The 22,580-nt window shown below is 36.2% G+C and overlaps 1 protein-coding gene across 2 annotated transcripts in view; it reads right to left on the bottom strand.

The window, feature by feature from the left end:
* The window catches only part of CAMKMT (calmodulin-lysine N-methyltransferase), a 212,990-nt gene that overhangs the window by 187,261 nt on the left and 3,149 nt on the right, over positions 1 to 22,580 (bottom strand). For both annotated transcript variants that reach the window (XM_071427548.1, XM_071427557.1), the window contains exons 2-3: positions 20,065 to 20,231; positions 11,395 to 11,459 (exon numbers count right to left, since the gene is read on the bottom strand). In XM_071427548.1, the coding sequence (XP_071283649.1) occupies positions 11,395 to 11,459; positions 20,065 to 20,231 (232 nt within the window). The remainder of the gene's footprint in view (positions 1 to 11,394; positions 11,460 to 20,064; positions 20,232 to 22,580) is intronic.

Here is a 22,580-nt window from a genome sequence, read left to right as displayed (position 1 = left end):
TTCCTGTGTATCTCTAACATTTTGTGGGTCCTACTGCATTTCTGAGTAGCTTAAAAATGCAGCTTAAAACCTTTGTAAACTGTTTCTTTTTGCTACTGCTACTGTCATTACTTTTAAGTCATGGCTTACAAAGCTGTTCACATTTTAATGCTCAACTTTATGGTAAGTAAAAAGCCTGCTTCTTCATGAGAAAAGTTACAAAATTCCTCAGGAGTGTGCCTACGTACAGCAAAGAATAATTAAATTGCTGCGTGTATTTGTTTTTAAAATTCATAAGTTCTTTAACTTGATAGCTATATGTCAGAGTTTCTTTAGGAAAAACAATAAAAACTGTGCTTTATGAAATTTAAACACAGCTCAAGAAAGGGACAAATGTCATATCAAAAAAAAAAAAAGGAAAAGAAAAATATTGAACGCAAACTTCAGTTTGTACCTTAGAGTCATGAATTTTCAACCTTTTTCAAATATTATTATTAATCTAAAACCAGATACAAACATCTGAAACCAGCAACAAGCACAGTCCTTGTTATTAATCAATATAATGAATCCTCTGCCCTGGTAGGAGTTATTTTATATAAATAGTTGACTTTTGGTTTCAGCACTTTCTCACAGATGTGTATTTGAAAATGCCTGCTAATTTCAACTGGCAAAGGGAAAAACATTACGGTACATAAATACTGACAGTTCACTGCTGTTTAAGAAATAACTGCACTAGTCCAATCAAAACCAGCCAAAATCCACCTACATAAATATATTTTCTGAGACACTCTAAGATTAAGAATCTTCTTCTGTTACTTTAACCTAGGAAATAATCAGAAAATGGACTCAGATTCACCTGTCAGTAAGTAAGCTTCTCCCATAGCAGATGTGCAGCTGCACATGCCTTTCTCATAGGGAATTTATCTTGGTTAGTCTTCCACAGAAAATATAGTGCATGATTTTAAAAGCAGATTATGGCTGTGGACAAAATTATCAAATTAATTCTTACTAGTAATAAAACCCCCTCTGTTTATCTGGCTAAGCTCATTCTCAGCAGAGTCTTTAACCACGCAAACAAAAGGAATTAATATTTTCTACTTTGGGAATGTCCAATCAAATAGTAAGCAAACCTATAAATTGCTTCAAATTGCCACAATTTAAAAATGACAACCAAAATACAGCAAAAATAAGGACCCTGTATACAAGCTGCTATAGGACATAATGTCCTATTATGTTTTATTATGAAGACATTCCAGTACTTTTAGCCTGACAGAATTTATACTAAGGTGCTGATTTGTAAAATGGCTTAAGACTGTACAGTGTTTCAGCTGTGTGAATAGGTAAATTTTATTGAATGAGCTTTTGGTGAGGTAGGCTACTGTCTTCACATTCTAAATTCATACTTACAGGCAGATTGCAGTGGGGTTTTTCCTGACACACTGTCATGAGGGATTACACAATACATTTAGTAATATTATTTCATTCTTACTGTCCAAAAGGAGCTCCAGTAAGTGAGCACATAAAAGCTCTGAGCCCATTCTCTTTGCTAACTCAGGTGTGCTGACTACCCCTACTTTCATGAAACTTCCTTCTAAGTGTTATAATCATTAGACTCATATCTGAAACCACATAAGTTCTACAGAAAATCTGCAGCTACCTCATAGAAGGTAAACAAACCAAAAAATAAAGTTACACCTTCTATTATTTTTGACAGACACAGATGAAGCATCTAAATAAAGGGAAGGATTTAAGACTTTGAATGCATCAAGTTAGGAACTGAAATTACAAAGAGAGGGAGTGTTAATGACACACAAGTCTTGGAGTATCAGCTGTGGTGAATTCCTGGCCACGCCACTAAGTGTGTAGAAAGGCCTCCTTACCTGAAGGAGGACAAAATTTTATTGTCAGAGGATCTAATGTTCAGCTCAGCAATGCCCAGAACTCTTTTTTAACACAGCTCTAAGTCATTCAGTTTTGACACTCCCAATGGGTGGCATTTAAAATGAGAAGGCACTCCTGAAAATACAACACTGCAAATTAACAAAGATCTTGCAATAAAGCTGTATGTGGGAAAGGTTAGAAGTCAGGCAGTTCTCTGCATACCACCACTGTAAGATGGCTTGGTTCTGCCTCCCACTTCTAACCATGAGCAGCTCTGTAACAAAAATAGAAACTTATGAGATCTCCAACCTCTAAAATTGATCCAATATTTCTTTCACAAATGTGAAAGAGTGCTTTGGGGACTACAGCATTATCTTCTGAGTTGATATAAATCACATGTTTAAACATGACAACAAGTACTGCCTTAAAATATGGGAATGGGCCTAAGTATAAAGGGGAACCTAAAAATTCAATGGTAAAAAAAGTCCCTCAGATAGTGAAACATCTTCCATCAGTACTCAAATAGATGAGAAGAAAGTAAACTTAACTCACAAAGCATAGGTCACAGTTTGACAAAAATACAATAGACAAGGAGTTGGTGTTAAAGGGTATAATGGGCTCAAATTTCTTTCTCTTTAGTCTTGAATATTATTACAGAATTCTATTTCTCCAGTGCAAGAGGCCCAAACACATTTGAGTACTCCCAAATCACCAAAAAGGCCCCAAACAAAACAATAATTTTAAAAAAACCCCAAACCTTGCATTATTTCACTTTCTGTCACACTTATCACAAGTAGGGAGATGGGAAATAAAGGGTATTAGGGTAGATGACTTTTACAATCCTATATTAATTTTTGCTAGATGACCAAACATGTCACAAAACCAGTACATAGCTCAGAGAAGTTGCAGTTCTCCTTCAGGACATCAAAGAACTACAAGACAGAACTATGCATAAAAGCTTAGATAGGATATATCTGTAGTATAAATAATTAGAATAACAGCATTCAGAAAATGAATGAAATTGCAAGGCAGAGAATCATCAGGTGACTTTCAGTGCATAAGACATTCTATAATTAAGTATAATGTTTCATTCAATTCAACCTCTCCCTCATCTTCACATAATTAAAAACTTTAAACAGATTCATGTTTTTCATTCTTTGGTTGCACATTCCATGATAAAGTATAACAATAAAAAATAAATTACAGATTTTAATTAAAAAACCATTCACTAGAGGAACAAGATAAGTGGCCTGTTTATAGGGCAGAAGGAGTAGATGTCTTGTATCAAAACTTCAGAAAGTCTTCTGACAATTTCATAACAAACAGGCTAAATAAAATTTGGTTAAATGGGTGAAGAAAACTGACTATGGAGAATAATTGGAATAATTCTCAATGGTTTGCTATAAAAGCAGGTGAATTTAACAGGTGGAATTTCCATAAATGCCTACACCAGACTGTGCTTTGTTCTGTGTTTTCATTGATCATCTAAAGGAACATGTCCATTAGCGATTTATCAATTTTAGAAGTCCAGGAAGTTGAAAGACAGGCTTCAAAGGATAAAAGCAATTAACTGGGAGAAGTCTGGAAACAGGAAGTTCAACAGGGACAAACACCAGGCATTCAAATTGGTTAAGAATAATCTGCTACATAAATACACAGTCAGGAATAACTGATTCCTTCTGAAGAATTTTATGGCAGGATTTTATGGCAAGTCAACAGCTCAACAGGAGTCAAAGTCATGCTGTTGGTAAGAGGAAAATTCAACATTGGGATTACAGGCTGTAAAACACAAAATCTCCTGGTTTACTTAGCATTATAGAAGTCTCAACTGGAATACTATGCCCAGATTTGACAATCACTCTTCAAGAAAGGTACAAGCCAAATGTACAGAGTCTAAAGAAAAGTCAGAGCCTAGCAAAAACTGCAGCTTAAGAAAACATGATAGAATTTGTCTTGGTGGATGTAAGTAAAAGAAGATATAGGCAAGGCCATGTGATGATTTAATATACCTAAAAAGCTATTGCAAAAGAAAATTTCAGTTTTGCCAAGGACCAAACCAGTAATAAGTTTAAGCTTTAGTAAAAAAGGCTACCATTAGATATGAGGAGATACTTTCTACCAGTAAGGAGAGTAGATGTGAAATCATTGCTAGAACCAGTATGTTCTAAATCATTGTTTATGGGATAGTCACTAAAACCTTCTGCAAGTGGGCTGCAGTCTTAATTAAAACCACAAGGCTGAACTCCAGTAATTCTAACAAACTTACAGTTATTGTTCACACATTTTTTGTTTACCAAAACACTTGTATAGGAGGGTCTTTTAAGCCACTAAGTTTACCAAAAATTAGTCCTTTATATATCTGAAATAATGTCTTATCCACTTCATTCCACATTATTGAAAAATATTTTTAAAAGGATACCTTAAACCTGATATAATTTAATTTAAATGTACATACTGTCAATAACAGTATTTAATTTATGAAGCTAAATATACTAGAATCTACACTGAATTTTCAATATTACTAATTTTGAATACTAGATCTACATTGAATTTTCATCTGGTCATTGCTATGTAGATCAGTTTTCATCATATTTTTCAGTCAGAACTATCATCACAATGAACAAATCAGACAAAACATTTCAAATGGATATATTCACCAAAGGTTTCAAGTTCTCACTTCCAGAAATATTTTACTCAAAGTAGGGTCTTCTTAATACAATTTTAGGAATTGGTGTTAAATTGAATTGGAACCTTTTACTGTGACATTTTCAAAAGAAGACATGAGTTGACCCATTTGAATATGATTTTTTAAAATTAAATACAGTGCAACTTTTGAAAAGTTCTCTAAACCAAACTTGAAACAAAACCAAAACAAGGTTCAAGTTATGCATAACATTTCAGCTGCATTTGTATAAAGAAAACAAATAACAAGGACTGCCCTTGCTGCCTCCACACCTCAGCCACTGATGGGGCTATAATAGAGTACAGAGAAATGCCCCATCCAATGTGCATGTAAGAAACCACCAGCATCAGGTGCTGGTGTCAAACAGAAGGGAGATCTCAGCACTGAGAAAAAGCAGCACTGAAAGCATGGCTAGAACATGGCAAGTGAAAGGAATTGTGACAACAAAATGAATTATTACAAAGAAGCATGCAAGTTCCACACAAATGGTAACAACCCAGTGCACATCAAACCCATTTGAAACTATTTACTTCAATTATGCTCAAATTTGAAATGTTTTTAGAGAAAACTTTAAAATGTTTTAAAAGACTAAGCTGAATTAATAGCACAGCACAACTTAAAGGGATGCTTACCATTATCCTGCCCTATCTCAGTTAAAGAGGTGACTAAGAGAAGTTGCCTAAAGCAGGAGTAAAGCCCATAAAATTAATTAAAATCATTCATACTTTCCTTCTACCAAGCTACTTTAATGTGTTATACTGTACTTTCATAGTTTTAATTAATGTAAATCAAAAGATCCAATTTCTCATGGTAATCCATTTAGAATACATGGAATATTTTCAAAAATACTTCACATTGTAGAAGATTAGCACAAGTAGTACACTTAGAAACCTACTAATGCCAACTACTTTTTAAAGATTAAGACAACAGATGATGCCAAAACATAGCTAATCAGAGTGCCAAGGTACAAAAAACTGCTCAGCAACACAGAAAAGTAACTGCAGTTGCTCTGAGAGATTCACATATATTTACCAAAAAGGTTCTCATTGGAATAACCTGAACAGGAGAACCAGTTCCTACAAAAACTTCAATCTGACCCAGCAAGAAAGAGGGTACTCAGAAGAGCTGAACTGGGCTTCTTCACCTCCCACTTCCCTAAGCTAGTGCCATGCTTGAAAGCAGAGGGGAAAAAAACAGATAATGTTTGGAATACATAGTAGGAAAAAAGGACTTTAGATGAAAGGGAAACTGACCACAGTTCTGACTTCGCTTTTCACACACAGGTTCCTGATAGAAGATTTTAGCAAGTGGGGAGAAGCTGAATATTTCAGGACAGTACCTAAAACAGACAAAATCACTGATGTTCCATCAGAGAACAACCTCATAAAAACAATTCTGGTAGCAAGAGTAATTTAAAAGGTGCCTGCTTCTCTCCATATACTTATTTTCTGCTCCATTCCATATGCCTTATGTGGGTTATGTCAACGTGACTGCTTGGGATGATGCTGTAAACTGAATCTTTGAAGTGAATTGGATGAAGGAGGGAGGGAGGAAACAGCTGGTTTTTCTTAACCCTGATCATGAAATGTTTTATTTAAAAGGAAGCTGCATAGTGAATAGTAAATTGTAGGTATCACAAATACAATATTTCATTCAAAACGACACATATCGTTGCTATTCAAACACTCTTCCAGACAATTTATTTTTTGCTGAAGACTTCCAAGGGGCTCTGAGGTTCTGACATGGTAAATCATTTCAAACTGCCACACCAGAGGAATGAGAGAAGGCTCAGAGGACAACGGGTGGCAGTTTCTTCAGGTGAGAATACTGACTGAGGCATGGAGGGGCAGGAAGCATATTCCAGCTGGCAGGCTTTTCACTGATCACCAGATGTTTACTGATCACCAGATGTTTACTCAAAACAATGTGGGAAACTTCCACAGCAGCAGCTGAAAACTGTTGATTCCAGGTAACATTCCATGCAATACAGGAGTGCCTCTGCTGCCATAAAGGATGTCATCTGGTGACTGTCCCCAGGTAACTTTATGGCATCTATCCTTCCAAACATGATCATTCTGTAGCTGCCATCATCTATCCATTGAGGAGTGCACATATCTGAGGCACACAGTGAGAGCTCTGAAGAAACAAGTAGCTCTCTAAACCCATCATCATATACCACCAGAAAGAAAATATTCTTCTTGCTTTAGTTATTTGAGAAAATAGAGGAAAGAAGAAAAGGTTCTTTGTTTTAAAGAAAATTTTAAAATATTTTTCTTAAGTAAATTTTAAATGAAGTTGCATAATTACCAGTTTTAAGTATCATTTTAAAATTAATATAAACTGAAAAAAAAAAAGTGAAACCTAAACAGAGAAAAATAATTTGTTTCCTTCTTGATTTTTGTTTCCAAAACACCTCGATACAAACTCAAAAGTTAAGAAAAAAATCATTCTCTTATGTTATTTTCATGAAAAATATTATATGAAGGGCAAAAATATTCTTCAGTTTAGCTAGCTTATTTATTTTGGAAACATATTTTTAAAAAAATCCATAAATAACAAATTTTTCAAAAAAACTTGTTGCAGAGACTAGAACTTCTAAATGTAAAATTATCATAAACAAAAACAGCTCTAAAGATGTTGAGTAAGTGTTTTGTAACAGTAGCTATAGCCAGACACTATGTTTTCATGAAATTAATGAAATTATGTAACATTTTCCACCAATTAAACTATTAAAATAAAAAAGTCAAGAAAGGAGTGAGTATATAATTCTACTTTTCCTGGATTTCACATAGAGTAGCTGTTTTCCTCTATAAACAGAGGCAACAAAATTTAAAATTATCCTGTTTACATCTATCCCAAATGCAAAGCCTAAGAGTTTACAGGATCTACTTGCCTACAGGAGCAACAATTTTGGAGTGTGTGCCTGGGCAGCTCTGTAACTGTAGCACCCTCTGCTGCTCTTTTAGTTCTAAAACATATAATTGTACACTCAGCCAAGTAGAAAATAAAATGAGTATGTGTTGAACATGTTGTTTCTTGAAAATGAAATTATTAACTAATGCTATGTGCAGTTTACAAGAAAATATTTTGCTATTACATATAGTATATTTTCAATTTTTTACTATTTGAGCATTCTGGAATATCTTGTTTCTGTGATAACATCAGACAAAAGCCTACTAGATGAACATTCAAAAATATGCTGTATTTCACTTATTAAAATTCTCCTTTACACAGCCTGTAGCTTGCTTAGACTGGGGGCATATAGTAAAGAGGTTTCCATTTTGGCCCTTTTCATTTCACTTAATCTAAATGTTTACATAATCTGCAATGATTGTTTTCTGGGATAGAGTCATAAGCACTTCAGTTATAACTGCTTTCTCACACTTGGAAAGGCAAGGGACGGAGACACTCTCAAAAGCTCATCCTTGCAGAATTTTCCTTAATTTTTGGATGATTTCTTCTGCCAGTATGAGCATGCGGTTCCAGGGGCCAACTGATGCTATCCCATAATGCCACCACCAAACCCTCTGCCTGGGATCCATCAGTTCTTTTAAAGGACTGTCTCAGGACCAGAGATGGTGTCAGGTTGTACCCTCTTTTTAACAGCTGGCATATTGTTGTCTAAAACGAACAGACTGATCCTTTCCTTCATTCCAGTCCTTTTTTCCCTGCCTCCTGTTTATGCATAGAATTAAAGCTGAAGGAAGTACATTTAGCACTGCATCCTGTCTGTGTGGAGAATTCATTTAGAGTTTTCATGTGGAAACCACTCTCCCACAAAGGATGAGCAGAGAGAAAAAAACTTCCACATTTTTCTGACAAAGTGAAAACCCATTGCAACTTGCAATGTGAATTTTCATTCACAATGGCAATCCTGCAGTGCAAATGCATCTTCAGAAATCTTTTAAAAACAGACAGAATACAAGTGTAGGTATACAAATACAAAGTTTGAACAAGCCATTGTGCAGAGGCAATTTTCAAAGTTAACAATTGAGACCCTGCAATACACCACTGACAGCTACTGCAGCTGGCTCCCCTTTTATCTAGAAGTCTTTCTGGTGTAAGGCAGCATTTTTGGAAGCAATCACAAGTACTCCTCAAAAGCTGCTTATGGATATTTTATATAATGCTGCCAGCTAGTGGCACATCTTGTACTGACTTGATACCTACTGGGAGTATGGAGACAGTGGTATTAACTGGAGTCTGCTCTACCACTTCTCTTTTGATGGCTTACAGTGATGTGGCTGTCAAAAACTATAAGCACAGAGATCAGCAGGGCAAACAGAAATACCATAGAAACAGACCCTGAAAGAGTTTGTTTTAACATAAAGTACTCACTAGAAGAAACAAAAAAACTCCAAACTACAAAAACCCTGTTATTTGAAACAAATTATTATGTTTAAAAACAAAATTAAGTTTTTACAAAAGCTAATCTGTTTCATATAAAATTATTTCATAATCTACTAACTTCTAGAAAAAACATTGATCTTGCTGGTAAGTATTCAGTATGGCAACCAAAACAAACACCCAGAATGCAAAAACATTTCCCTGTTTTGTGGTAAGTCAGTCCAAGTCATTAAACCTTAAACTTCATTTAAGTGAAGTTTAGTGGCCAGTAAATAAATTCTAGCTATGCAGTGTGCCCCAAAAGAACATAGCACATTGAGTTCTGGCTAGCTCCATTAGTATTAAATATTAGGAGAAATAATCTGATACTGTCAAAGACTATTTCAGAAATATCTGGGGGTTTTTGAGTACACTATGATTTGATAATAAAAAGTTCTTGTAGAACACTACAGAAATTATAAAAAACAGTCAGCCTAATTTTAGAAAGACAACAGTAGTTACCTCTGGGGGTAAAAGGAGGCAACACAACACCCTCATCATTTCCACAGTGGGTTAACACAAAGAGAGTCAAGAAATACACAGGAAAAGATCAAAAAAAAAAAGACCCAATTTGAATTAAGGGATAACGGGAGCACGCAGAAATTCCATCAGTTATGACCCAAAGAGAGCAGCTCACTAAACATATGACTGGGAGAACTTCACTATGATGGTGTAGCAGGCACATAGTTATTCTGGCTTGGATACTGACAACATCTATTCCATACAGGTGGTAGCAAAAAAGTGTCATTATTGCACTCCAAGCCAGTAGTGCATGCTTCCAGAAGATAATAATTTCACAGTTATGCTAATAGAGTGTAATCTAGAGTGCATAGTAAAATAGGCATAAATCAGTAATATGTAGATCCATACAGACAGACACTTACAGACAAAGACATTTAAAAATAGGGAAGCAGTGAATCTGGAAATGACTTGGCAAACGCTGTATATAATAACACAGCATGAACCCGCAAAGCAATTCTGAATCCAAAAGGACAAATGTGAATCTTTGTATAAACAGAGAAACACTGAGAACCACAAATGTCATATTACTCCAGTTTTAGCACTGGTGGTGTGCCTATTAGAGTGTAAGTCTTGTTCTACCATCTGCAATCAATAAAAAAGTAGCTGAAATACTGCAAGAGGAGCTGACAACACATCTATCAATAGGAAAGCATACAAGAACTTTAGCAGAATAAATTCTTTGTGTTAACAAGGAAATCTGTGTAGATTGAGCACAAACTCAGTACACAAAGAACAAGAAATCTTGTAGCCATATTACACTGTACTGATTCATTACCTGAAGCACATTTAGACACACACACACAAAGTATTTTCTCTGCTGTTCAAAAGAAATAGTTAAGTTGTTATATAGTTCGAACTAATAGAACTAATGTTTATTCAAACATAGCTTTGGAATACTAACACTGGAAATTTGAGATGAAACATATATATCAAAACAGTTCTATATCATTGGCTTGAGGGGGGGGGGGGGGGGGAAATATGTGTATATTTCTTTAACATCTGGCAAACTTTACCAACTTTATTCTATCAGTTTTCTTCTTTGAAAACAAACAAACCAACCTGAAAGATAAGGGAGAATAACCAAACAACAATCATATGTATATCTCTAAACGTTAATTATATAATAGTAATTACTCATCACATCAAAAATGTTTCAATGTTGGCTCAGCTTTGTTTCCACCACCTACCACAATTTGATAATTCAAGTCCATTAATAGCATAGATAATTTTATTAATAAGTATACTGAAGCAGAGCCATACTGGGTCAGACATTGATAGCCCACTTAGAGCTCATCTTGCCTCAGGTTAATGCAGCCAGTAACTGATGCTTAGACAAGAGTGAAAGATCAGGACAAACATATCATCCCACTGCCCCATTAATTCTCCTAACACCCAGCACTTCCTAAGCCATAAGTGATGTCTGTATATTTAATAGTCACAGTAAATTTTTCTTGCACAATTTTTCCCCCTTTTTGAATTTATTTCACGTTTTAGGATCCAAAACATTCTGTAGGGAGGAATTTCACAACTTGACTGAGTGCTTTCTTTTGTGTTTCTCTGGTTCAAGTTTGTTCTATCCAAGCTAGAAGTACCCCTGATTGCTTCCCATGTTCCTGCACTGCTGTTCCTCACAGAGCCACTGCTGGCCCCTGGCCAACACAAATCAATGGGCTAAACTAATGTTTTATCCACTCCAGTCCAGTTGCTCTAATGTTCCCACCATAGCCACAACAAAAAATAACCTGCACTGGGAGAACTTAAGGGTGTATCCAACACAAACAATGGTGCTACATAAAACTGTAATGCTATGGTAACCCTGACCACAGTAATGCAGTTTCCCAGCTAAATTAAATGGTTATTGAGGGCTCATACAGAAATGTTTTATATTGGTGCAGTTAAACTTCTATCAACATAGTACTGTACTTAAATAAACAGTGACTTACAGACATTCCCCGTGTTGTCAAAACTTGTAAGAACATCTTTAACATTTAACAGGCCATTGTGAAATCTGGAAGAAAACAAAAAAAGCAGCTTTACTAATACATAAACCATCAAAAAAAAACCCATCTTCAAAAAAGAGATTTACTGTATGCATTCACTTCTCACCATCCCCTTTCACAGTGAAGCAGCAAATAGGTACTACTGTAGCCACCAGGGGGAAAACAAGGGGACATTCACCAGTCCTCAAAGTCCCAGCACTGAAATCCATTAATCAGGAGGATTGTGTTTCTCAGAAACTACTATCAGGAGGAAAACATTACCAAGGAGCATCAATTTTTATTTAATTGTGGAAGTTACATAGAAGAAAGGAGGAACTTTGGTAAATCGATTTCTTTGAAAGGGAAAATCCATAAAGTATTTTTGAACAGCAGCTGTATGCACATTCCTATTTTCTCCCACAAAATCAAGAACACTTAATTAAGTTAATGCCAATTAATGTGTTCAGTTAACTGTATTTTTTTTTGGTTTTACATTTGCATAATCCATGTGAAATGAACATTCATAAGTGGGGATAATAAATAAATTACCTAAATTTCATACACCAACTGCAAATTTTGGAATGCAGTGAGCAAAACACTGACAGCAGCAGAAAGAATAAGCACCAAAACTGAATAAAAATTCACCTAAGATTTGCCTTCAAATGGGAAGTGGTAGACACATTAAAAAGCATCTAATTTTGTTTTAAATATTCCAAACTAATCTAAGCCCAAAATGAACAAAATATTAGTCTCACACTTTACAACAATCAGATCACACAGCTGTTTCACAAATGCATGACAGAAAATCTAGAAGGAATTCAGCAAGGCAGCAAAATATGAAAAGATAGGGTTTTAATAATGTTTCAAATATAGCTTCTAAGGCTGTTTGGGAACACATTAATTTGAAATACTAAAAAAAATGCAATAAATCCCAGAATTTTAGCACCTACACAATTAGTTCTCATTCTCTCAGCTGTTCTTTCCTGAAGAAAGACTGCTGTAAGAATGGGGGGGAAAAAAAAAATCAATCATTCTGCAAACATGAAATTGCATAATTATTGTGAAAAGCCCACTATTTATAGCTTCTGATAAGCATAAGCATCAAATAAATAAATATTAACAAGTTAAATTTTGAGAAGCACCAAACAGCAACTAGACTAATTCTTAAAAAATGAAAATCAAATGGAAATCAAATTAACAAACTGAACTGAGCACATCAAAAGCCACAAAGAACTAATGAGAGATGTTACAAAAGATTCAACTGGACATGAGTGCTCTTCTCCCAGGTACACAAAACCAAACCAAAATTAATTGCCTTCTCTGCAGAGGAAGTCTACAAGAATGCTGATGGATCATATGGATTTTTAATGTACTTCTTTTTTGCAAGTTTGTTTTCCATCGAATTGGACAGCTGGTGCAAGGGAAGTTACAAGAAAGGAGATAGGTTTGGTAGTTCTGCCAGCCACAGAGCTGCCCTTTAAACTCTCCCCTGCTGACTCCTGAGAACCCTATAAACTCTAAGTCTGCATATGTCTGGGGCTGGTGGGGGCTCTTACACAACTGTGAATGTCTCATCTCTAAATGAAAGCAAATGGAGGGTGGGAGATGCTGAGGAAGTAAAGAAATATTTTAATCTCTGTTGGTATGCAGGGTAATCTTGGGATAACATGTTTTGGTTTCTTTTTTCCCCCCCTCAATTTCTTTATGTACATAGTTCATATCTAAAGGAGATTTATCATGTAACTCCCCAAGTGAAACAAACAAAGGTAAGGATAAAAATTTAGCAGTCTAGTACCACTAGTTAACAGAATGAAGAAAGAAAAACAGAAGGAAGTGAAGTGTCCTGGTCTAGAAAAGAATACAATTTATATACTTCAGGGTCAAAAGGCAGGGAAACACAAAAAGGAGAAATTATAAAACCACAGCACTAGCCAATACTGCTTAAAATTCATGGGATCCAAAAACTGCGGAATTGAGCATAATCTCTTCCTGCAGACAAGTTTTAGGACTGAAGAAAGCAACATGCCAGCAGCTGATCTACTTGTGAAAGGGAGAACTCAGAAAAATGCACTTCCAAATGGCAACAGCCGTGTTTCTCCATTGGGAGATCTGTACTTGTGGAGCATGCAGACAAACCCTGCACCAGGTATTCCCAAACTCTTCCATCACAGGCCTTACTCACAGACTTAAAGTTACATGCACCTGTAAACACCTGTTCTTTATCCCCAAATTCTGCCATAAATAGTGCACCACTCAGTCCTGCACCTAAAAACCAGAGCCTGTAGTTTAGGATCCACTGCCCTGCACATACATCCTCGGCAGTTCTATAGCAGCTGCTGCTTCACTGTCCCATCCCCTCAGCTGCTCCTCCATCAGCAAAGCCAGAGAAAACTGCCAAGATACAGCACATCTTGTTTCCATGAGTGTCTGTCACCATCACAGCTTTCCACAGTGCAGCTGACAGAGTCTTAAGTGTCATGTGCACGGAATTACCAAAGTCAAGGAAAGGAATCAAAGAAGCTTGGGATTAAATCCCAACCCTTAAATTCCCATAAATTTCCACAAGTATCTCAAAATACAGAAGAACGTTAGCATTCAGTGCTTTAGAACATGTCATGGATGTCATACAGTTCTAAGAAGTTCAAAGCTCTGATTGCTGAGATCAACAAAGTACTTCAAAGAAGCACAGGTAAGCATCATGGAAAAAGTGAATTTTACGCTGGCGTGGGTAATCTGATTCACAGTGTTCTTATAATAAGTCTTCAAGGAACAACAGGCAAAAATTTCTATGGCTGAGGCAGTGAGTAATAGAAGACAAATCTATGAACAATAAACTAATTCAACTCATGTTTCTCCTGATACAAAGCAAAGCAGAATTCCTTACTCTGAACTACAAATAAATCAACTTTGGATGAAGTCAGAGAGAGTGAGATCAGCCTTTAAATATACTAATGTTCCTTCCTCTCTAATTCAGGCAACACAAGTGGCAGACTTTTCCATGTATTTAAAAATAACTACGGATAGTACAAAAAAAAAACCCTTCAGTAGGTCCCTATTAAGGCTTGCTTTTCATCAACCATAATGAAACAAAAGTAAGTTCCTTCTTTCCTTTAATATTATTCTTAAACTGATGATGAAAAATAACACAAGTATGTGCCTATATTAACTTTAAAAACCTACAAAATCTAAGATAGAATACATTTCCACATAATATGAAAAGGGGAAAAAAACCAAACACATCACCATAAACTATTAACCTATGTACAAATTAAAAGTATATTTGTGAAAAATGAAAGATGGGATAATGGTGAAAAATTACTGTTAAGGTACTTCACAAAAAAGCTTGTAGTATATCACTATCAATTGTCACTGTCACTAAGAACCTCAGAGTTATCTGCAAACTTTGCTATCTATCAGATGCTCTTTCTGGGCCAGAGTATAGCAAAAACAGTGAACTCTTCTTTCATTCCAGTTCTAGATCCCAGCTTAATATGGCAAGAAATTGAAACAAAGCTTTTTTGACTAGAATTCTTTTTTACAAATACACACATCTTGGGCAATATGATGGAGCAGCCAGTGCTTGACCAGTGAATACAAGAAATACATTGCCAAATCACTTTTCATCTCTTTCCTCCATTTCCAGCTCCTAGGGCCAACCCTTTATGCTGCTAAATTCACACATTGTCTCTTAGCATGCAATACATGGAAGAAAGGAAGTTTGTCATATCCACATGAATTGTCCACAAGAAGTACGCAATATTCACTGAAATTTGTTTCCCTTCACTTTTTTTAATCTCTACCCCTAAAATAAAAAGCCTTTAAAATTGAAAATATTATTAGGAGAAATATCCAAGATGAACAGCCAATGGAATTCAGTCTTATACCATCTTCTAACACAGCTTGCACAGACAAGTGGTGTCTCTGCATGTCCCTCATTTCTAAACCACAGGTCTAGAATCATCTAATAGTTTCTGTCATATTTTTATCTGCAGGTTCATTCATATTCAGAATAAAGGCACGATATCTTGCAAAGTACACTAAACACCTTTTACAAAGATTTAACCCTCCCTGTAACCTGCTGACATTGTTCCTTTCAGTTCTGTACTTTAGTATTTGAAACAGCAAATGACTGATCAATGGAAAATATTTTACCACAGAAATAACTTATTTCTGCACTGTTTTCTTAAAATGAGCCTACAATTTAAAAGCAAATCCATATCCTGAAATAGAAAACCTGAAGATATTGATTGCTCCTTTTTTAACTCAAATAAAAGAACAATTTTCCTATCTAAAAGGCAGACACCATCTCCACAGTGAGACACTGCATCTTTATGATCTGTAATCACTTCATTGCGAAAACTATTCATACAAAATTCAAATTTAAAAACACATATTCAGCACATGCATAATTTTTTAACAGCAAAGCGAAGTACTGCCACAGTTAAGAAGAACGTGAAAAAAAGCTAACAAACACACCTGAAAGTTTTGTAAATAAAACCACGGGGGAGATATGGAGACAGTGGTGCTATGTCAAGCTGCAGTGCTTGTAGCTCCCCCTGGGGAGGGATGAGGAGCCAAGCGAGAGCTGATGGGTCAGGACTGAAGGGAGGGCAGGGACTGGTGACATTATAGTGGGGGTTTGCTACAGGGACACCAAGCAGATAAAACTCTCTGCAGACAGGGAGAGGAGCAGCCTTGTATTCACAGGCCCTGGTCTCCATGGGGACCTTCCACCTTCCCCATAGCTGTTGGAGAGAAAAAACACCTGGGCTTAAAAAATCCAGAAGGTTCCTGAAATGCTCCTCTGTTCAAGAGGAGCTGACAAAGAGAAGTGCTGTGCTGGACTTTGTTCTTTCCAACAGGGAGAGGCTGATGGGAAACGTGAATCTCCAAGGAAGCCTTTGCAGTCAGGACCATGAAATGGTGGAGTTTGAGATCCTAAGGGCAGTGAGAAGGGTGCACAACAAGCTTGCTACCCTGGACTTCTGGAGAGCAGACTTTGGCCTCTTCAGGGATCTGTTTGGTAGAATACCATAGGATAAAGACCTGGAGAGAAGAGGGGCCCAAGAAAGCTGGCTAATATCCAAGGATCACCTCTGGAATGATGCATCCTGAACAAGAGGAAGTCAGACAAGAAAGCCAGGAGGCCTGTGTGGATGAACAAGGTGCTCCTGGATGAATTCAAACACCAAAATGAAGCCTACAGAATGTGGAAGAAAAGTCAAGTAGCCTGTGAGAAATACATAGAAATTGTCTGAGCATCCAGGGTTCAGGTCAGGAAAGATAAAGCTCAATTAACATCATCAAGACAAGTAGGCAGTGTGTAGGAACATCAAATACAATACAAATCCAGATGAGACTACACTAAGCAAATGAGGTTTTTGATTCTAACACAAGAAATTTCATTTTCACTGCTAACAAAACCCCACATTCACCAGACACTCCTTTTGATACCCCAGAGCTACTATGAAGCACCTTAGTACCTAAACAAACCTTGGGACCACTTTCCAGCATGTATTACAAATCTACATTTCATTAAGCACACTGGATATCATTGTTTAACCAGAAGAGTTATGGAGATTTTTAAAATGAGTCGATGATATTTCACTTCAAGGATCTAGTCAAAACAGCACCTCAATTCAGCTTAAGTTTTTTAAGCTGAAAATTGCCTTATACTGGCAATTTTGGAAGATTTGTTATGAAGAATGATGCAAAAAAAAAATAAACTAGTGACAGAAAAACATGGCATAAGTTCTTCTTTCTGAGATATGAATCCAGCCTGAATTTAGTTAGAGAAACAGCAAAACCAACAAACTTCAGAAAAGCACACACATGACTGGTAGTTCCTATAAAAGCTTCTACTTTCCTGACAAACTGGTCCCAAGCCCCTCTAGAGCAGTAATTCCAGCTAGGTCATAGCATATCTGAATATACAATTTTATCAGTTTTGACAGCCCTTGAACTGATACAGCTTGACCTTTATACTCTTTGCCAAAAGCCACTAACAACCTTATGAACTTTCTTAAGTATTTAGTCTCGTCAAGATATTAGCTGACAACCCTTTTAACATCGAACATATGCAATGAGCTTTTTCAAGATGTTAATGCACAAAGAAAACAAATGTAGATGAAAATTCCAAAGCACTTTTGTCAAGATTTTAGAGAGGCCACAGCAACATTTTTTTCCCTGACAAAAAGATATAAAATGGTTTTCCTATTCAGGCATGCTGCTCTGGATTTACCTGACTGAAGCTATTGTTAATATTATGCTCTTGTTAACTTGCTAAATTGTTTCTGCTGTTAAATATTATTATAAATAAAATTTTGCCAGTGGACAGAGAAAAACCAGGGGAAGACTGTCAGACATACAGAGAATGCTTAAGTTTCCAACATATGATCAGTTTCCAAAGATCCAGGAATGCTTACTCCAAGAATTTTTATCTTTTAGATATGTACGTTTCAGCAAGAAGAACTGCTGCTTTATTATGTATGTTAAACTGTTAGGCTGATCCCCTAAATTACTGCTTTTGCAAAAACGGGGAAGAAACTTTATTTAACACTGACTCATGGTAAAGTCAGTTTTGTTGCAGTCTATTTATACCTTGTTCCTAGCAAAACCCACAGTATTTTCTCCTTCCCTTCTTCACCTCCTGCAACATTCTGAAATAGTAAGTACACTCTATGTATTGTCACTGCCTCTATATGGAGAAGACATTTTAATATAGAAGTGTGTAAGACTAAGCAAGTTCTGATCATTATTCCTAAAACAATCAGTAATTACTATTTTTAGAGGTCACTGAATATCTTTCGGAAAGGAACAAATGCAGGGAAAACATAAAATAAAAATCCCCATCAGAAGACAATGTCCATATTGTCCTCAATATGCAGTTTTGGAAATGTGATGTGAGCCTGCTCCAGCACAGAACCTATACATTTCCACTGAACAAGATTAGAGAAACACAATAAAATAACACATAAATAAACATTCTTGTTCAAAGTCTATAGTTGAGCTGCGTTCAATTATCAATGAAACTACTATTAGGCAAATAATACCAAATAAAATGATGGCATAGAAAGTGATGGAAACAGAAGCACACAAATGCCAGAGCAGGATCAGTCTGACATTCCCTTGGCTTCTGTACTGCCAGCACAGGTGAACCTTAGCTCATCTCCTACCTTAAAACTCCAGACCAAGTAAATCAAGTGGAAGCGAGTGTTGCAAGCCATGACAGTGAACTAAAGGAGTTCAGGGTTGTATTGTAAGGGACTGCAGCCTTGTTCAGCCCAAATTCTACCTAAAAACCTTGTATTTCCTATCCCCACTGTGCCTCTGAGGACCTAGAAACAAGGAATAGGGGACACTGCACAAAGGCATTATGTAGACTGTCAGTGTTTGAATTAATCCACAGCATTCACTGGTGGTTTACAGGAAAAGTCTATACATGGAAAAACACTGCACCTACTTCTACTACAAACAACAGTTTTCCAGTGGAAAACTTTCCTTTTGAACCCTTTTAACATCCCTGATTGTAAGCCTGGAAAATGGAAAATTAGGACTTTATAAAGCTCTAAAGATTTTTGTTCTTGACTTTACATGGAGATGCAAACTTAAAATGATTTGCCTGTAGTGTTGTGGGGCTCCTTTAGTTTGCTTTGGTTTTTTCTCATTGGTTCATTTTAAAACTTTGTAAAAATGCTGCAGTTTAATAATGGTCACTTTTTTGTGTTAGATCTTAATTCCTAAGCTTCACCTTAATTTAAAGTCTCAGGTAAATAAAGATGCACTTCTTGATTTGGGCTCTCCAGAACACCTTCCACTGTGCAGACAATGCAAAATCCTCCACCTTCAGAGATCTAATTAGCTGCTGCAGAACAAGCATCAGTTCAGGGATTCTTAAGTTACTGTTGCAAACTTCCTGAGGCAAACCAAGTATGGTAGATACAAAACTGAACGTGGAAAAGAAGACCAAAGCAACAGAAAAGAAAAACAAACAAAAGCCCATAAACATAGTAATGAATGAGAGTTACAAACAAAGCTACTGAGAATTCAGTGAAATTCCTTCAGAGGGTTTTCTAATTGTCAATTAGAAATCAATCAGTGGACTTTCTAATTGTCAATTTCTTTAATAAAAATAATCTGCCTTAATATAAGATTACTTCATTAAGTATATATTATTTTGTAGGAATTTGGCTTCCAAATTACCATTGAGTTTTTTAAAAAAAGCACTAAGAAGAAAACTGAATAAAATTACCAAAAACCTTTTAGAACATTATTAATAACATCATGTCATAAAAAATTTTAAGACCATAAATAACTGTGTTCAGGTTTTTTATATCCTATGTATAGCTGAAGAATGTCAAAACAGGAAGCTGTTAAAATATAAAATACATGCTCATATTTGCATTCTGTTTTAGCTACAAGCATCAGTATTTTCAGTCAAGCTCTGCCACTTCAGTGAAATGTACCAGAAAGAAGAGTCAGACAAGCTGCTTACTGTAACAAACAACTAAAAATAACATTTACCAGTTTATTTGTAAACTATGCTCTAGTTACACAAAACGGTGGAAGAATGACTGATGAGTTTTATATTTGAAAACCATTCAAGATCTTACTTAAAATTTAAATTGTGGTTACCTTAAGGAGACACTGTACTTGGGATAAAAGATGCTTCTATACTGAACCCAGGTCCCAGTTTCCTCTTCTGTACTCTGGTCTTCTATTGAAAAGAGATTGAATGATGCAAACCTTCTGACAGATATTTGTTGGAGATGCACATCTTTCAAGTGCTTTTTCCTCAGAACCTTTGAAATGAAGAACAAATTAAATATTAACAATAAAACAATAAAATAACAAACCCTTTTTGAGTGAAGAGGGAAACCATAATAGATATGCTATCAGCTAGTAGTTATGAATAACAAAGTAAGTCAAGCCTGAACAAAATACAGTGGTATTATTGGTAGAGTCAAGAGATTATGAATTATGTATTCAGTAGCTAAAGCAAATGTACTGTATTCAGAAGTTCACAAAGTTGATTTTTTAACTCAAGCTAAAGCAAACCCATGCAAAAATTAGAGGGCCAAACTGGGTTCTTCCCATCCTCTCATTTTACCAAGTTTCACAGCCCAAGCAGTGCTCTCCCCAAGCAATTTCTCTGCCACTCACTGTCCCTATAGAGGGGGGAAAAAGGTCAACAACAATCTTTTTTAGAATTAAAATGACAAACCCAAAACGTGATCATCAGGTGCCAGAGTGCTGTGTGTTCCCCTGACAAGATTCCTTCCTAGCCTAGAAATCTTCTGCTGCACACTTGCAGAGATGCTGCCAAAGTTGCCTAAGCTGAGAAAATTGCTTCCTATCCCAGGCCCCAGACTTTCAGACACCACAACTGTATATTCCCCAACCAGGCCCCCACAAGGGGACTGACATACGAGCCAGACTTCAGGTGAGCCCCAAAACACTCTGAGAGCACCAAGTTCAGTGCTAAGAGACTGAAGAATTCAAGGCAGAGACAGAGACAGAATGTCATCCGCATTTCTTAAATGATTAAAACACTTGTTCAGGAAAGTGAAAACGTGGGCTCTCTGTCCTGCCTGGTCTGCTGCACTCAGCCACCTTCAGGGAGTGAGGTATCAACCCCTCTGTGTAGGAGAAACCAGCACTCAGCTGCTTGAGCTGTGCCATTGCTCAGAAGACAGCCAGCATTTCCCTGCTAGACAAAAAGATTTATTTCTAAGGGCTGTGATGTGGAAGGAAAGGTGTCCTAGATTTAACTTCTTTCTCCTAACATTGGAGAGAATACATAAATAACTGCCATTGCATTTTTAAAATTAAGGTGTATATGCTGTCCCCATTGATGGATTAAAAACAAAACAAAACAAAACAAAAACAACAGAGCAGAAAATAACCTCATGCCTATAAATTGATAGGGGTGCAAGGAAGAGCTCCATTGAGTAGGACAGCAGTGCAATTTACAAGTTTTTGTCACCTAGAGATAAATCAAATGAGAAACTCTCCAGAATTATGAAACTTGAAATAGAAGCTTTGCATACAGGATGTGTACAAAAAAAAAAGAGTCAGTGATTTTTTTGCTGTACCCAACCATGCTTTAACTGAAAATGTACTCATGTACTCCCATTTAAAAACCTTACAGTTTGGGGCCATGACCAAACTGTCATTATTATTATTTTGCAGGATGTTTGGAAGTACTACATATGTGAGCAGAACAATTGTATTTGCTACACTTTTGGTACTTAACAGCAGGTCTGAGACATCAGGCTTACTGCTTTTGGAGCTATTTTCATTGGCAGGTCTCATCATATGAAAAGCACAGGCATTTTCCATGAAGTATTAAAAATGCCTGGGTGCTGTCCACACTACTTTGTAACACGTGAGAAAAATACACACATGAAGGAAAATGCAAAAATATTAAAGCAGAGAACAAAATTAAAAGACCAGCAAAATTAAGACCTTCATGTAATAGCTGTGTGCCTGAAAACAAAATAGACTATCTTGTCATCTAAAGAAAACCAGCAAGACCTAATATGCAGAAAAGTGTGTTGTTTGGGGACTTCTTTAAAGCAATAGCAAGCCATTACTAACAGGAAAAAAAATACAGTGGCAACAACATTTTCCTATTTTCAGTTTTTGTTGTACAGAGACATCTTATAGCCACTCTGTAAAATTAATTCTCTGGGTTAGCAGAAAATCTCATGAGCATTTGAGTACTCAAAAGAACATTTCTCCCACAGCCTCAAACAAAAATCAAGTGGTCTAATATTTGAAAATTACAACAGCAGGTCAAATATTTTAAAACCCTACTTATAACTGAGAAAATAGCACAGATGGAAAATATGTTGCATCATTTATATCTAACTGTGTGTTTTTTACATATGGATCAAAGGGGGGGTTTTTCAAGTCTATTCCTAAAAGGACCACAGTTGTGTTAAATAGGGTACAAAGATAAATTGCTGCTATAGAATAACCCACTGATAAAAACAAAAGGTGACAAGCCTATCTTAACTCATCACCAAAAATGTTCTACAAAGATTCTGGCAAAATATTACCACAGATCTCAATTTCAATCCCCTTGGTATTTAATCACAGTATTAGTACCATGTTTAGGACTTCCTATAAAACCTAAAACTGGTTGA

This window comes from Agelaius tricolor, unplaced genomic scaffold (assembly GCF_023055355.1).
Source record: "Agelaius tricolor isolate 1412-34295 unplaced genomic scaffold, bAgeTri1.0.p SCAF_1, whole genome shotgun sequence".
Taxonomy (NCBI): Eukaryota; Metazoa; Chordata; class Aves; order Passeriformes; family Icteridae; genus Agelaius; species Agelaius tricolor.
The sequence above is the reverse complement of the archived record's forward strand: the minus strand, read 5'-3'. Positions and strand labels throughout refer to the sequence as shown.